General features: G+C 35.9%; 1 protein-coding gene and 1 long non-coding RNA gene across 2 annotated transcripts; one reads left to right on the top strand and one right to left on the bottom strand.

Annotated features, from left to right (window-relative positions):
- Positions 1–4,360: 4,360 nt before the first annotated feature.
- Positions 4,361–12,627, top strand: LOC140153409 (26S proteasome non-ATPase regulatory subunit 14). The gene is made up of 7 exons (XM_072176162.1): positions 4,361–4,521; positions 4,982–5,101; positions 6,287–6,357; positions 6,902–7,052; positions 7,519–7,701; positions 8,784–8,909; positions 9,799–12,627. Exons 1-7 carry the CDS (start codon positions 4,399–4,401, stop codon positions 9,958–9,960), a joined length of 936 nt encoding a protein of 311 aa, XP_072032263.1. The 5' UTR covers positions 4,361–4,398; the 3' UTR covers positions 9,961–12,627.
- A 1,387-nt stretch (positions 12,628–14,014) lies between these two features.
- Positions 14,015–17,473, bottom strand: LOC140153408 (uncharacterized). The gene is made up of 2 exons (XR_011859105.1): positions 15,351–17,473; positions 14,015–14,898 (listed from the first exon to the last, which is right to left on the bottom strand). It is a non-coding gene; the product is annotated as an uncharacterized lncRNA (long non-coding RNA).
- Positions 17,474–18,967: the final 1,494 nt, after the last annotated feature.

The following is an 18,967-nucleotide window of genomic DNA, read 5'->3' as shown; positions in this document are numbered from 1 at the left end:
AACATATAAACTCAATTTTCCCAGGAAAATGTGTGGTCATTTTTTTCAGGGCCCCTCCTTAGGAGGGTCAAAAATTTTCAGGACCCCCCCCCCTTTTTGCATCAACCTTATTACCTAACAAGTGTTTGTGAACGGTCCGATAATATTTATATTTGATAATTTCATTGCGGGCATAGTCATGTGACCGAAATTCGTTATGGATTGGATTTAAAGGAAGGTGACCTGAGCTAATAAATAGAATTAAACTTACACGTATAAAATGTTAGGCCTGTAAATGTAACTAATTCCTTTTGGAATTATTGACATTTATACAGCGTGATACTGGTAGTTTACAGTGATTTTATTAATGAAAATCATCCTGATCATGTAATAAATTGGTATCAAATGAAAGATCCTATTTTCCTCATTACCCGTATTGAAATTAGGAGTTCCAAATCGTGTATTTTCGAAGATATCATCAAAAAAGTGTTGAATTAGTCTCAAACGTGGTATACCACAGTCAAGACTAATTTGACAGTTTTTGATGATTTCTCAGAAAAATTTGGACCTTTTTGACCAAAAAGCATAAAAACCTGATTTTTTGCTCGCTACGCTCGCAAATTATTAAATTTGGGGACTTTTTGTTATACTTTTGTAAATGCGGAGGGTGCGACCGCACCTCCCCAAATTTACAAAAGTGTACAAAAAGTCCCAAAATTTCAAAATTAAAGAAAATAAGCAAAAATGGCCTAGAAAAAGGAAAAAAATACAATTGAAAAGAAATAAATAAAATACTAAATGAAATGGGTCTTCAAAATTCATCAAAATAAAGTAAAATCCGTCATAGATTTACCGTACAACGCCTGTCCTACCTCCCATTGCAGCCATGGTACCCAATCACCCATCCCAACTTTGCAAATCGCAATGATCGTTACAAGATTCTTGTGAAATTTTATTATGTCAGAAATGTGCTAAAATTACAAAGCGGAGAAAAGCGGAATTTAGCATAATAATTTGTAAAGCAGAAAATTCTTGGCTACATAACTGGAGAAAAGTCTATGAACTTTGAACAAACAAACCGCAATAATCGTTGTGAACTACACTGTTTGCGGTGTTTTTGTTTTTTGCACCTTAATTGAACGCGAACGAAAATATTCATATAACGTGAAAATCATATAATTGAATACTAAAATCGAGTGAATATATTAAAAGAGCATAAAACACATATTATTTACATAAATTTTACTTTTATTTCCTTATTTCTGAAAATTATAAAGATTTTAGAAACACCAAAATCACACAAATCGATGTGTATTTAGCAGCAGACTAACGTGCCAGGTAAGGCAAAATTTTACTGAATTTTCTGCTTTTCGTTGATTGATTACGATTTTTGGAAGTGTTTCATAACTTCTGAATAAATATATACGTACGTACGGTTACGTCACATTCATCAAAGCTCCTTACAATCTGATTTTCAGCTGGTTTATTTCACGTTCACTGAACAATGCAAAATTGCATTGTCACTCACACAGACTCATTTTGTGTACGATTAAGCTTACTCACATGCTCAGTGATTGTGGCAGGTTTTTTTTGACAGTAAGTACAATTGATTTCCGTTTAATGCTACTCTCGGGATCTGTTTACATTTAAACATTTAAAATAAAACAGTCAGGGGTCGAAATAAGCGATAGCCCGATAGCCATGGCTATTAGGTTTTCTGTCGGGCTATTGGGTTTTATCTCCATGTAGCCCGTCGGGCTACAGGGGTTTTCATGCGCGCAGAAAATGAAAACATGTGAAAGAAAAATAAAAGCTTCGATCTCCAATATTTACGGCCTGTCCAGAAATTATGTAACATAAAATGCAATGTAACGACATTTGTTGAAGTGAAGTCACCGTAGCATTGTAACATAATTTAAAAATAGAAATAAAATACACTCCGCCGGTATAATTACACAGATTGCGATATTGTCTAGAACCACTGCTGCAAAGTTATTGCAGTGCTGAATGATGACATGTACATGAGTTGGAAAATTGTCGAATTCTAGGGATCGGAAAGAAATGCTTTGTGGGTGGTGTGTAGAGATATGCCATCGGTGAAATACGACACAATGATCGGCCGTAGAAGAAAAAAAATGACAAAAAGTTGCCCTTGAATTATGTTTTATAGTCATCATACTCCAGTAATTCAATAAATATCATAATATTTGGCCTAAACTTGAACTCATTTGCAATGAAATGTCATTTCTTATTGAGAAATGCATGGGTTCCATGTGGTGCCAATGGTGTTGAATTCTGCACTTTGCCGAAGTTTACTGCATTTTGTGGAATTCAGGCGAACTTTTATGGCATAAAGCAACACTTTTATAGTAAGTAAACTGCTTGGGAACTTTCTTAAAAGGTGAGATAGTTGGTTACAGGCGAGAATCGTGGCGTGAAAAGCGAGATCACATTTTTTGCCGGGCTTATTTATACCATGATTCATGAATCTATACCGGTAACACATCATTCATTGTAACCAAAATCACAAAATCTGATACCAATTAATTAAAACGGTACATTCAATACTTGACAGATTCGAGATTAAGAACCCTTCATTTTAGGATTTGAGCGCATATTTTTAACACTTTCAGGGTTCTGAGAACCCTGGTTTTAAAACCTAGTGCTACCCCTGATTATGGGGGTAAGGGTTACTCACTAATAACTGAATATTTGAACAAACGATTGGTTTGAATTGTGCAAAAACAATGTCTTTTTTCAGGGCTATTGAATTTCCTTCAGGGCTATCAGAAAAAATGGCTAGATAGCCCGGATGGCTATCAGGAAATGGTCCCTTATTTCTACCCCTGAAAACATTGAATATTGTCAAAATACTAAATACGGGGCCTGGCCCGGTTAGTTATTTTAATTACTATTTTATAATTTTTAAAAACAGCTAAATTTTCACTGAACAATGTAAAATTGTCATAATTAGGCCAAGTAAAATAAATAACATGTATATCATCCCCGCCCTCACCGATTTTTGGAGATTTTCAAATATTTTTGTTATTCATGATTTGCTTTGCCTTGTTTCTAAAATTGTTGTTTAACTTGTGACGAAGAACATGTTAAAAAGTTCTTGGTTATCATTTTATAAACACATGTCATTGCAAACACTTTCTTCAAGGCAGCTAGGGGTAGGGCTTCGAGAAATAACAAACATATTAGGGGCCCTCCTCCCCGATTTTATGATGTGTATCATGTGTATTGACAAACACTTTGCAATTGCAATTTTACGCAGAAATGAATGGTAAAGAAAGAACATATTAAATAACAAATAATTTTTATAATAAGGACCTCCCTCACCGATTTTTGAAAAAGTCCGGATTATACATGTTATTTAATAATTTGTTTACGTGGCCTTATCAACTAAAGTTAATTTGGAGATCTTTTCTTTTAGTCCGTGGACCCGAGCTGAAGGTTGAAATTACAAATTTATCAAATTAAACTTTTGCTTATTTCTTTTGTGGTCTGGGCTGTGTGTATTGTGTACACGAATGTATTAACACAGAAGTGATAAACAATCACACCGATTGGCTGATCAACGGTCTTGACAACAATCGGTTGACCCATTGCTTGTAGAAGGGGAGGAGAAAGTAACAGGGGTGGTACATACACACACTAGGTAATCATGGCAATTGGAATTGCTTTCACCAGCTCAAATACACAGTTGATGAGTTACCATTGTTGCCTTCATGCACATAAAAAATTCTTTAGCAATGAAGCAGCGTTTCTTTAATGATTTTGTATGATTGTATCAAAACAAATAGTGAAAAAAAGTGCAGTGATTTATAGTGCGCTACGCACAGGCACAACGCCTTGATGTTGATCCACAAGCCTCAGCACACTTTACAGGTTGTCGCTGACCACTACGGCCCCACATCATTCCATAAACCATTTAACAACAATTCGGGGACTTCGCTGCTACAAGAGCGCACACCCTAGAATTTTCACAAATAAGCTTCGCAACCAGGATCAGCTCCCCAAGTTTCGTATAGGTTACAACGAGACAATAAGCGGTAAGGTTTCGTATAGGTTACAACGAGACAATAAGCAGTAAGTTCCTTGTCCAGGGGAATTTCAAGGTAACTCAATTTTTCCATGAGATCGTGGAAAACACCCTAGTACTTTCTCTGTCATTTTCTTTCATTTCTTCAATTTCTTCTGTCTTTCTTTCTCTCCCCTTTTGTTTCTTTTGTTCTCTTTCTTTGTTTTGTTCTCTTCATTCTCTCTTTCCTCCCTTGTTTGTTTCTATCTTTCTCTCCCATCAATTGAAATTTCAGACATTTTAAAAATCATAATGGTTGACCAAGACCATGATGTGTTTCATATAACAGTAACCTTTCTTATTTATCTGTTATCTAAATCTTTGAAGAAACCATGGATAGATTACTGAGATTGGGTACTGGGATGCCTGGATTGGGTCAAGGAGGACCACCAAGTGATGCACCTGTTGTTGATACTGCTGAACAAGTCTACATCTCGTCATTAGCTTTGCTTAAGGTAAGAGAGGGGATGCAGGATTCATGATCTCATGTGAAGTACTGTTTGTGGGGTTTAGAGTAATAATAATAACCACACCTTTGATCAGAGTTCTTTTGCATTTATTGGGCTGATGTAGCATGTATACAGCAGAAATATGGAAGTGGTGTCCTGATTTGAATCACATCTTGCAATATTGAAAAAGCCATGTAGCATCATGTGACCTAGTTCCTTTCTCACAATAAACCGGATGCATACTTCTGCAAGTGTGAAGGGATGTCACTGAGGACTGTAAAATGTGTTGAATTCTATTTTGTTTACAGAGTAAATAATGCATAAATTTCAACCAATGCTACTGGGCAGCTGTACATGTATTAGCTTAATCAAATGTTACGAAAATGTTATATTAAGTTTGATTGTGATTGTTAATTGCAGTGATTAGCTCATATTTTCAGACAATGCTATTTATGTTCTTCTTTAGATGTTGAAGCACGGACGAGCTGGTGTACCAATGGAAGTGATGGGTCTTATGCTGGGAGAATTTGTTGATGATTATACAGTCAGGGTTATTGATGTGTTTGCTATGCCACAGTCTGGAACAGTAAGTACAGCAGCATGACATGTTTGTAAGGCATTCAAAAAACAACAAATAAGTATCCCATCCCCCCTAAAAGATTGGCCTAGCAAACAAGGACTTTTTTCTGCAAACTTACTTTGGCGAAAATTCATTTTGCCTTTTATTTTGACAGATTCTTTTTCCTGATGAAATTTGGCAATAGAAAAACTGCCCATCCCTAAAGACTATCCTTAAGAAATTGATGATTATCAATAAATTGCATTAAAATTTACTAAATTTCCAATAATGTACCGGTACATCAAATGCATGAAAACATGTGATCTAATCATTTTGAAATGGGTAAAAGTGACAAAACAGAAAATAGCAGCAGACCAGCAGTGAATAAATTCAGAGAAATGGTACAAATGATATATGTCTGAAAAGTAATGATCAACTATACTGACTTTAATCAGTGAACACCATGAAGGCAGAAATCGGTTGCCCCAGTTTCAAATAAATCCAATGTTGTATGTATATATGCCTACATTGTATTACACTACTTATTTATATCTGAAAACTTTTCCCCACTGTAGTGCATGCATTGAAACATTGGCTAATTAAATCAGGTTGTGAAACATTGACACCTCATCAATGTTCGCTAACCAAACAGCGTAATTGTGATCCTGGGGTGTTTCCTTTCTTTTAATAATAAGCAGGGCACACATCGGCAAGTGTTTAAATACAATTGTTTCCACTTGGCATCAATACATTTTTGCCTGTTTGCTGGTAAAAGTGGCAAAAACTAAAAAGGTAATGAATGTTTCCTTTTCTCCTCAAAACAAATTATTTTAACATAATATCTTTGCCTCTGTTATTTGCAACCAAAATTTTCTTACGGCAAGAACTTTTTAAAGGGGCATTTCGTGATCCACAGCCTAATCCCCCCACTTTTCTTTAAAAATGTAATTATTTTTTTATACGACTGGAAACCTCTGGCTACACAATGTTTATGTACAAAAACAAATTCTTGCAGAAGCAAAAATATTAGGTTTTGCCAGTTTTTGCCATTTTGTTGGCAAAATCCAAACTGTGTTTCCTGATAGACTGTGTAAGTACAAGTGGATTGCAGGTGTTCAAATTTTTACCAAACGGATAGCCATCATGTTTAAGAAACCAACCTAATATTAAACACCCAACTTTTCTTTCTTTTTTGTTCCTTTTTTCCTACAGGGTGTAAGTGTAGAAGCTGTGGATCCAGTGTTCCAAGCCAAAATGTTGGATATGCTCAAACAGACTGGCAGGTAAGTTACACAAAATATTTTACATATGCAACACCCCTGTGTGTCTCAACACCATTGGTTTTCTTGGAAGTTTGCAAAACAGGGTTGTTTATATTGGCTATCATCAGTATATGTTCACTTGCATTATTACCCTAGTCATCAGTGCAAGTCATGCCATTTATGTGAATATTCAAACAGCATCAGGGGTGATTGGATTGGGACAGTCGGTGGTTGATTATCATCTCTCCTCTTTCAAACCGGGTGGCTAACTTAATATAAAACATTTGCAGATAGCTCGATGTCCCCTCTAAAGAATAAAGCACTAATGGTTCATCAACTCAAGAGTTTTGAAATTTCTCAAACAATTATGTATACCTAGGATTCAAAATGGCACCATTTGTACCATGTACAGTATTTCTTCTTGTTGCACCCAATACACACCATGGAAGTTTTTGTCACCGGAATTTATTTTCATGTGCTTTTCTTATTAGTTTAAACGCAATAGCCTTATTTTGAAGCTCTAGGTTAAACTCTTAAAACATTCACCCTCTTGTTGCTATTTCAGACCAGAAATGGTGGTTGGCTGGTATCATTCACATCCTGGGTTTGGATGTTGGTTATCAGGTGTTGATATCAATACACAACAGAGCTTTGAAGCTCTATCAGAAAGAGCAGTTGCTGTGGTTGTAGATCCTATACAGAGTGTCAAAGGAAAGGTAAGAGCATTCACAATTGCTATGACTCAATTTGATTCAGACTCTCAACCATGTTGACTTGGACAAATTTGTTGATTGTAATTGGTGTCAAAAATTAATGGCACAAGTGCTGTCCTATGAATTATGAAATCCATTCTAATAAAATATATTACACATGTATGATATTAGTTCAAATTCTTGATACATAATTTATTATGTAGCGTTAACTAGATTCTATGAAATCTAGTAATCTCATGTGAGCTCGTCTTGGCCAAATGTGGATTTGTAGCAACAGCAGATTGGTCATTCACAATGACTGGTTACATTAATTGAGAAAAGTCAGGCCATCATAATATTGCCTTACAAAAATAGTTCATTTATTTTTATATTCTCAGCTGAAAAAAGTTTGTCCAAAACAAAAATAATGCTTCAAAGATATCTGATCTTGTCTGACATTGTACTATTATTTCTTTCTGCTTTTCTCCAGGTTGTTATAGATGCCTTCCGATTGATTAACCCAAACATGATGGTTCTAGGACAGGAACCAAGACAAACCACTTCCAACTTGGGCCATCTACACAAACCCTCCATACAGGCTCTTATACATGGCCTTAATAGACACTACTATTCCATTGCTATCAACTATAGGAAAAATGAACTTGAACAAAAGGTGAGTTTGAGACTTGCAGTTGCATAAATAAGCCAGTCCAGTCGTTGAAAAATTGTACAAATATTTTATGTCGGACATAATTACTCCTGATGTGTTATCCATACCTGACCTTCTATCATCCCCAAAGGTTGTCAGGCTGTGGGGTGGTAGAAAATCTTTTGAGATACAGTCGAAACAAGTTTGATATTTCTATTGTACCTTCAATACTATGTTCACATCTTAAATAATACAAATTTGATGAAGTTGGTTTCTAGCATTTGCATACAAGTCAAAATTGTGCAACTCACAATAGGGGACTCTTTTGGATTGATATATAATAGTGTACACACAGAAGGTTGCAGCACTTGTGCCTACGTTCGCTTTGCTTTGCAAAATGCACATCTAGTGTGTCCTTTTTTAAATTTATGTGAGCGTAAAGAGGGTCCAGGTTTTTAAATTTGTTAAATTGCTGAGGGCTGAGAGGCTAGAATTGACTGATTTTGTTGATATGCTGGGGCTGGTTCTCCAACCACCACACACCTTTGTTCCATAACCATTAAGGTATAGGACATTTTTTGTTTTTGCTATAGCCCCCGAATGAAATGTATTTAATTATGTTTGTACTCACTCAGGTAGCATTGTGTGTGAATTTTACATCCAAACTAAGTGCTATTCTTTTTTTATGGGCATTTTAGTGTCTAAAATGGCCCAAAATGGGTTTTTTTTCAATATTGCCGTCCATTTCTAATCGTCACCCCATAGACTTTACATGTAAAATAAAAAGGCTCATAAAAATTTAATAGCACTTCGTTCAGATGTAAAATTCACACAAAATGCTTTTTGAGTGATTACAAAGATAATGAAATACTTTTCATTCGGGGGCTATGTGGAATTTTTTTTAAATGTATTCCTTGTACAATGACATTTAACAATAAAATGTCCATTGGAAACAAAGGTGCACACTCCTGGATACACAGTAAGAAACACCCAGTAACTTTTACTTATTGCAAGTTGAACAAAGAATAGTTTGTACTGCATTTTAGCATTTGCAGTGATCTTGTTCTTATTAAACCTTTTAAACCTTTTATCTGTTTTGCTGATAGATGTTACTTAATCTGCACAAGAAGAGTTGGATGGATGGATTAACACTGAAAGACTACAATGAGCATTGTAAACTCAATGAAGGCACAGTCAAAGGCATGCTGGGCTTGGCTAAAACATATAATAAGGTATGTAGTCACTTTGGTATGATAACAAGTATGAACTCAAAGAAGTGTATTTATATGCGACTTGATTCAAAATTGGGCACTGATTTGTCCAAACACGTCACATGCAGACATGCTGGTACATTATTCTACAATGATGAGCCCTGATTGAATTTGAAATGTGATATAGCATGGCACATTGTAGGCAGAGCATTACGAGTGGTCACATGTACAATTTTTCATTGATGTGTGTTGTCACTTGCTGTGGATACACGCTCTACCTTGATGTGAATTATATTATTCCCATTAAATCACACTATTTTTGCAGTAACATTATAGATATAAAGGGTGTAGCAGTATCCTTTACACCCCGAGTGTCCTCGGCAGTAAAACCGTTTAAATAATGTGTTTGGCTCCGACTTGCCCAGTACTTTTGTACTAGGACACATTATTTGGGTATAAAGGATATTGCATTACCCTTTCTAATTTCTGAAGTGATATGTATGCATTTAACAGGGTCAGAAATTAGCAACCAACTGCGAGAATCCAAATTTTGCAAGAATACATGGATTCTCACCATATAACTTTGTATGATAAATTAAAATATTTACGAGAATCCATTTAGATTCTTGCAATTTTGTTGACGAAAATCTTTACGAGTATGGATTCTCGGATTGATCCTGTGCAATGTAAAACCATTTAGATTATTAAAACAATTTAAATATAGATAAACAATAAATATACATATATTGAAATAAAGAGAGAGAGAGAGAGAGAGAGTGCTTATTGAGGACAATTTTATATTCAAAATGTTCAACAATGAAGATAATCTGTGTAATCATTGTTTTCTGCATAAGAAATATTAACATATAATTAATTACTTTTAATCTATTATTTATCTCATTCTCTTCAGGCTGTTGAGGAGGAAGACACAATGACTCTAGAGCAGCTTGCAGTCAAAAACGTTGGCAAACTGGACCCCAAACGGCATCTTGAGGAACATGTAGAAGTGTTGATGACAGCCAATATTGTACAGTGTGTAGGGGCCATGTTAGATACGGTTGTATTCAAATAGAGAAGGACTATAATATATACATACCATATTGTTGTACTCATTTTTGTCTTGTTCAATGTGAATGACAAGGGATACATAGTAACTGAGTGTGTATCACAGGATTTGATTTGATTGTCGAATATCAGTGACAGTATATCAAAGACCAATGGGGCATACAGATGTCATCATTTTGCTAAGTGGCATCGCTGAAGAGGCATGCTTGCGTTTGTTTTCACCGACAAACGTTGACCCACCTATGACATTGCACTCATAAAGTGCGGATCTACAGCAACTGAACTGTGGCTGTCAGCCACAAAAGCCCATTCTTTCAATAGTGAAATGTCAGTTTGTTGAGGTCCACGGTTACACTGTTAACTACATAAGGTCCATTTTTGTCGGTGAAAACGTGTAAGGGTGTCTGTGTTTGTGGTATCTGTATGAAATAGAGCAGAAAACCACTTCCAGTGCAAGGTGATGATGACCGTCACTCCCACATTTTTGAAAAGTTTTGATATTTTTCTTTACAATTCACATTAGAAGGGTGAAATGTATCATATTGCTCTTTTAAAATACATCTAATGCATATTCAACTCAACAGGTCTTGCAGTTCTTGAGTCAAAATATGGGAAAAAGTCATTTTGGCCTGTAATGCCGAAACAGCAAGAGTGCGATATTTCAATTCCTGACTAAGCATTACAGCCTTAGTTTTATTATTTGGAAACATTACGTATAAGAGAGAGAGAGGGAGAGCGGTCAAACCTGTTACGGTTGGGCATTACCTTGAGGGTAGTTGCAGAGCATTTTGTACTATTTATTTGTAAAATTGTGTCTTTGCAAACAACAAATAGACATTAAAGCTATATTGTAACATTTATAGGATACTTCAGAAATCTTACAATATTGCTTCAATATGTGTTTCAACTGAACTTGTAGCCATACACTTATAAACACTCTTGGTAAGGGAACGCAAAGAATGCTCCTCCAAGGTGATTGTTTGACAACAGAATAATTAGAAAGCAGCTTTATAGTGAAACTTGGCTTATATATAATATTGGTGATGAGAGAATATAATACTGCATGAGCCATGAAAATATTTGGCTCAGTTGATATTTTCATGCCACATGCTGTATATTGTTCGTATAACACAAAGCCATCCAATTTATTATGTATACAATGTGAAGCTTTTTCAATGCTCTATTAGCATGTTGAGTGATTAGTACAACAATAAACGTTGGTGCCATTTGAAAGCCATCATCAATGGTTGCCAGTGGTCAGGGTCTTAGCTAGAAATTGTGGGTTGCTCATCATTTGAATAAAAATTGCCTGTCCTAATTTGACCTTTAAAACATTTACCAGACATCTATAGCCCATTGGGGGTTCAAAGAGTTCAAATATGTGCTGATATGGCCTTGTTCTACAAATTGGGTCTACTAAAAAGGGCAATTAGCTTCTCAAAACATACAATTTATAATATAGCATCTGTCAAAGGCATTAATTTTGCCCGTCCCAGGAGCAAACTGGCCGTCTAACATGACGGCCAGACGGGTGGCTAGCTAAGACCCTGCCAGTGGTACATCATAACAAACTGCACTACTTTAACAAATAATGCATGGCATTGGCCTCTTATCATGCAGTGCTTGTCGCGCACATGAACCCTAAAGTGCAGTTTCAGAAAAAACAGCATGGTAAATGGCAGTATTTCAAATCTGTGGTATAAATAAAAGCTTCATATTGTAACATAATTTAAATTGGACTGAACATTAGTTACAATGACAGTTTTAGAGACAAATATCAAGTTACTCGATAATCCACTATTCCTGACATTGTTCCTTTGTTGGAGAAAGACACATGGTAGTGGATCACCATGGAAGTTGAATACCTTCTTGACTAATGCCAATTGAATTCATTCAAATTTACTCTCCTTTGACTGATTTTCAGTTGGAAAATCTCAAATATTTTTCTTTTAAACCAGAAAAAAATCCTGAGAGTCCTGAGAAGTTTCTTCTAGATGGTATGGACAAAATGGTGGTTGGTAGTCCTATCCCTCATGTTGGCATGGGCCATTGCGATACCAGACCTGCCAACTGTCCCTCATTTGGGGTTTACCAAAGTGAAAATGAGGGACAGTCCTGTTTTCTGACAATTTCAGTGATGGCAAATTTAAATGTAAGAACAACAGAAAATGATGAAAATATCTTTTTAAAATTTGCTATAGCATTCTCTTTAGTCCATTGTGATAAATTCAGACCTGCAAAACCTTCCCTGAATTCTGAAAGTATTGCACACCTCAAGTCTTTGAATTTGCCGCTACCTGGTTTGTGTACATGTACAAGGTTTTGGTCTCAATGTCCCTCATTCTGAATTCGGTAGGTTGGCAGGTCTGCGATACACGTTTGTGCTAAAATATTCAACCCGCCAGAGCAATTTAACTCAAAATGTAGAGAATTGTTTTGGTGAAAGGCTTCCATGCAAGGTAGAAAATACTGTATGAAAAAGATCAGACCAACTCCTTGAATCCAGAGAATTTTATGAAAACATACAAATTCCAATTTTAAACACATTTCAGATTTGAATGTTATATTGATTGAGAGAACTGTTGGAGAGAATTGTTAACTTGTATGCCAGTTTGTATATTGCATTGTACATTGTGTAAGTTCCTGTTGTCAATATTAAAATGACAAAAATAAAGCTCTGTGGTCAGTGGACATCCTGATTTTGTAGAATAAGGTATTTTTGACCATTTAGGACACCCTAAAGACACCCATCTGGCAAATGCCTTGTTTGCAGGAGTATGCAATTTTCCTGAGGTCCATTTAGGAACTGAAGTATCACAATTAACAAATCAATCAAATTGCATTTCAAATAGCGTTGTTACCTAATTTTAAAATTAGAAGTGCATCCACAGGGGTGCTAATTAGGGAAGGGGCTAATATTGGTTGAATACAATAATTGTATATGTTCAATATGTAATGAAAGTTGACCTTTAAACCCCATATATGGATTATTCCTTAATAATCACATAAAGAATGAACCGTTCATGTATGATACCACACACAGTGGCAACTCGCTAACACGAACCCTCTTAACATGAAGTTCACATGTTATTAGAGCTGGATAACACGAAATCCTGATAACAAGATTTCAAGAAGTAAAATTTGAATTCCGCACAACTTGGTGTTAATGAGTTTTCATTGTACTTGATCATGTAACAGCATTAGCATAAAATCAATAGGCTAAGGACACTGCAAAAGGTGGGCCTTTTAAATTCTAGTAAAGGCATGTGTTTAAAATGCCAAACAGAGAAAGTACATAAAAATTTGTCTAGTTTTGGCAATGAATTACACATGATTCCAGGTCGGCTTCTGTTAAAATATGAGACGTATCATTAATATGGTAAAATATGAGACATACTATTAAACTTGGCTGGAAATGGGACAACTTTGCAGCAACTTTCAAGGGAAGCAATAATTATTCATCAAAAATGAAAAAGCAGTTATTAACTATGATTATCTCCAAAATAAAAGAAAGGAACATAATATAATAACTGGACTAGTCAAATGGAAGAGCCAATATTCCGTGCAGCGAAAATGTAAGCAGCAAATCAAACAAACTGCGCAAGCGTAGGTGGGATGACTGATACAACAAGCTGGAAATGTATGAAAACTACAACATTTTATGAGTATAGGGCTCAAAATATGACAAAATGCTGTTAATAAAAATTTGTAACAAAACCTCATTTTGGCATGCTTAGAATCATGCATCATTCCAGGCATTTCCATGCAGTGTTTGTAGGCCTTGATTTTATGCTTACGTGTGTCAGGGACAAATGATTTGCGCTGAAAAAATAGGTTCCGCGCAATCTCAGTGCAATTGGCTATTTTTTCCGCGCAAATCATTTGTCACTGGGTATCATATATAAATGCGTGGTGTGAAAGACAAAGTTACATTCTTTATGTGATTGTACAGAAAATAAGCAAGTTGTTTTAGCAGGTTCGCTGTTGGACAAGTTTAGAACTGTCAAGAAAATGACCACTATCAGAAGCCAGACAACAAATAACTGACAATACAAAATAAGCATGGTAAAATTGTTTATTCCACTCTAGATATGTCAAAATATTGTACAATAAACATTTTGTGTATCCCACATTGCATTAGAATAACCATGCAGGTACCTGAGCAAGTTAGAAATGTCTTTTATGAGCCACTTGTTGTCTTGCTTGGAGTTGACAAGATTGAGATATCACATCATTTCAAGGAACATTTTGAACTGAAATAAAAAGTTATTTTTTCCCTCAATAGTTACCTGGATTCACATTTCAAATATGGCAACACTTTATCAACACATCAATGGCAAAAATATTTTAAAAAGACTTGTAACAATACTATTCATTCATATAATCAGAAAACTGAATTTTGGGTATAATAATAAAGATATTCTACTTCATCTTGAGCATGGTGGATAGTCACAGCGTTTTTCTGGCGGCGATTTTTTTTCCCGCCGATGAACAGAGACTTTGTCGAACTTGTTCAGCGGAAAATGCTAGCGAGTCCATTTTTTGCCGCCGACAGAGTTGCGATAGAAAAAGTTCCAGTAGAAATTTTTTCTACTGGAAACGATTTTAGCTGGCGATTTTCTGTGCTTGTCCAATTAGGTAGTGTTATTTCCCCACATGACTTGCCCCAAGTAAGTATGAAGAAATCACAGACACCATGGGGAACTTGACCGACCAAATTGAACAGCTTATATTAAAAGTGGAACAATATCCTCATCTCTATATCTTACGTCGGGTGATTATCGTGATGTCCAAAAGAAAATGAATTCCTGGCAATCCATTGCTACTCGTTACATATCGAAGGTGTGGATGCAGGGAAGAGAAAGATCTTTTGAGCGCAATTTAATAGTCAGTATTTGCATCATGATCATGATGATGTACGGTAATCTAAGCTACTTTCATGATCCTCAGTGGTATATGGCCTACCATACCACTGTATAATTATTATTAATATTTTACTATAGGCCTATAGGTTTTTAACCTGACCGTTTGACTCCGCCGGAGTATTGGCCAATATGCAAGACTCAAGACTATTATTTTCCTATATGTGATCTATTTCACGGTAAATATTCAAAGCACAAGAGACTGGGGAGAGAGCGGGAGAGAGAGAGTGAGAGAGAGAGAAAGAAAGAAGATCTTAAATTGTCCTTCAAAAATCACTGGTGTCCTATCATGCATTATACTTCATACGAAAATGACAGTGTTATAAAATGCATAAAAACGGACAAGACGCTATTATTTAGGCAACATATGTCACCATAATAGACTGGCAACGCCAGCCTATAATTCTTTTCTCACAATTGACAGCGTGAAATCGCGGCGAGTTGCCGCCGCGAGAAAAACACTGTGACTATCCACCAGGTTTAATACCATTATAACCTTGGGATATTCCCATAAATAAAAATACCAATTACCGACACCAGCCTAATTTACTTGTGTTACGTCACAATACATTTTGGTATATTTACACTGTCTTGATAGTACTGTTTATGGTTTATACAAAATATAGCAACACTTAAAGGAGTATTTCGTGATCCTAGCATCCTCTTTTTATGACATTTTCAGTAGATATCCACGAAAAAAGCTTATTCCCAAAATTTCAGTTGATTCCGATTTTGCGTTATGCGAGTTATGCATGATTATGTGTATTACACTGCTCCATAGAAAATGTGTTGTAATTTCGTTCTGGTATACCAGAACGAAATTCAAATTTCACGATATCTTTGCTAAATGAATTAATCTGCAAGAATCTTTTTGTATATAAACATTATGTAGCCAGAGGTTTCCAGTGATATAAAAATCTCAACTTTTTTTGAGAAAAGTGGGGGGATGATGCTGTGGATCACGAAATGCCCTTTTAAATAATTCATGATTAGTTTTTTCACAAAATTAATCTTTACATCCAAGGAAACCTACAAATTGGTAAATGAAATTTTAAAGCATTATATGCTTGGGTTTTCAAGACAACTATTTTCTTAGCCTCATGTATGAGAAATAAAATACTACATTGTATATATAAATAGAGAATCATTGATAATATTCCTTCACAATATTTTAGCATATGAATGAAAAAAACCTGAAAGGGCAAGAACTGCAACAGAAAAATGAAACAAGCAAATGATTTTACAAGAATAGTACACACTGGATTTGATCAAGTGCACTGATTTGCTCCAAAATGGTTACTTACTACTTAAATACAGCAGTGCTTAGTGCTATGGTAAATCTGCCATTATTATTGGTTTGTCATGTATGGAGATCTAAATAGTACAGCATTTATTGATAAGTGATGAAGGAGTCCATCATTCAATAGATGATAGACTCCTAAGTTTTTCTATCCATTTACATTTGATTTGCAAAATGAATAAAAACACATTTGTTCCCCACAGATCTTAGTGATACGTTGTTACTCTTGTTACTTGATCTATAATGGGTATAGAATGGTTGTTGCTGCTGTTCTCAAACAAACTACATAATCATTCAGAACATATAGAATCATCTAAAGTAAACTTGAATCATTGTCAATAGTACTGGAATGACTTGAATCACTTGATATCAACATTTAGGGATTCAATCATGTTTCACCGTTGTTCATTACCGTTTAATAACGATGCGTGCACGTCGTTTGTGTGATTTACCTCGCGAGGGTCAGCTTTAGCTCCCCGAGCGAAGTAAACCACACAGACGCGGGTTGTTAAACGGTGATGAACAACGGTGAAACATGATTGAATCCTTATCAATAACGAAAACAAGCTTAAGACCGTATAATTCAAAGGATTATTTCATGAGGAATGTCAGTTAATCATTGCCACTCAGCCTTACAAAAAGTTCGGTGATTTCAGCAATAAAACGACAGAATAAAGCTACCTCCAAAAATACGGAATTCAATTTGAAAGTGTGCATATATGTGAACACGGGTTCCAGGCATGACGAATTTACGCATATTACGCGTAACACGTATTTGCGCTTCCTTTTGTGTATACGCTATTGTACAAGTGTGGATTCATCACAAATTAACAACGGTTGACTCCTGTACAAATGTATAGGAAGAGTTGTTGAAGTATGAATTACTGATACGGACAATTATGCAATACAAAACATGATTGTATTTTTTGCACATTCACTCAACACAATCTCTTTTAACAACAAAACCCTCTGACACAAGTAGCATCTTTAGATAAAATGTACAGAATATAAAGAAACATGGCTACAAGGTATTTTGTAAAAATGATCAAAATTGGGTCACCATATCTATAGGAAAATGTGCAGCAAGCAACAGCAGGTAGCTTGTTACCTTGTTTTTGAAATGATCTTGTTAGGAAGGGCATCAAGCGGTACAAAAATATTGTCTGTTGTTACATAATATTTGACAAGAAAACAACCTGGATACCTTGACACATGAATATAATTAACACTGAATAGCTAAGAGAGTTGTGAACACCAATAATAAAGCTGTGCACAAGTAGGCCACAATTGCCATCACACAGCAGGTTGCAAGTACTGTAGGCCACAATTTATATCACACAGCAGGTTGCAAGTACTGTGCATAAGTAGGCCATAATTTATATCACACAGCAGGTTGCAAGTACTGTGCATAAGCAGGCCATAATTTATATCACACAGCAGGTTGCAAGTACTGTGCATAAGCAGGCCACAATTTATATCACACAGCAGGTTGCAAGTACTATGAATAAGTAGGCCATAATTTATATCACACAGCAGGTTGCAAGTACTGTGCATAAGCAGGCCACAATTTATATCACACAGCAGGTTGCAAGTACTGTGAATAAGTAGGCCATAATTTATATCACACAGCAGGTTGCAAGTACTGTGCATAAGTATGCCACAACTTACATTACACAGCAGGTTGCAAGCACTGTGCATAAGTAGGCTACAATTTATATCACACAGCAGGTTGCAAGTACTGTGCATAAGTAGGCCACAATCTATATCATATACAGCAGGCTGGAAGTACTGTGCATAAGTATGCCACAATTGACATCACACAGCAGGTTGAAAGTACTGTGCATAAGTAGGCCATAATTTATATCACACATCAGGTTGCAAGTACTGTGCATAAGTAGGCCACAATCTATATCATATACAGCAGGCTGCAAGTACTGTGCATAAGTATGCCACAATTGACATCACACAGCAGGTTGCATGTACTGTGCATAAGTAGGCCACAATTTATATCACACAGCAGGTTGCAAGTACTGTGCATAAGTAGGTCACAATTTATATCACACATCAGGTTGCAAGTACTGTGCACAAGTAGGCCACAATCTATATCATATACAGCAGGCTGCAAGTACTGTGCATAAGTATGCCACAATTGACATCACACAGCAGGTTGCAAGTAGTGTGCATAAGTAGGCCACAATTTATATCACACAGCAGGTTGCAAGTACTGTGCATAAATAGGCCACACTTTATTTTACACAACAGGTTGATTGTACTGTGCATATAAGTAGGCCACAATTGACATTACACATCAGGTTGCAAGTACTGTGCATAAGTATGCCACAATCTATATCATATACAGCAGGTTGCAAGTACTGTGCATAAGTAGGCCACAATCTATATCATATACAGCAGGTTGCAAGTACTGTGCATAAGTAGGCCACAATTTATATCACACCACAGGTTGCAAGTACTGTGCATAAGTAGGCCATAATTTATATCACACAGCAGGTTGCAAGTACTGTGCATAAGTAGGTCACAATTGACATCACACAGCAGGTTGCAAGTACTGTGCATAAGTAGGCCACAATTGACATCACACAGCAGGTTGCAAGTACTGTGCATAAGTAGGCCACAATTGACATCACACAACAGGTTGCAAGTACTGTGCAAAAGTATGCAACAATTTATTTTACACAACAGGTTGATTGTACTGTGCATATAAGTAGGCCACAATTGACATTACACATCAGTTTGAAAGTACTGTGCATAAGTATGCAACAATTAGCATCACA

This window comes from Amphiura filiformis, chromosome 5 (genome assembly GCF_039555335.1).
Source record: "Amphiura filiformis chromosome 5, Afil_fr2py, whole genome shotgun sequence".
Taxonomy (NCBI): domain Eukaryota; kingdom Metazoa; phylum Echinodermata; class Ophiuroidea; order Amphilepidida; family Amphiuridae; genus Amphiura; species Amphiura filiformis.
This window is presented reverse-complemented; position numbering and strand designations above follow the sequence as displayed.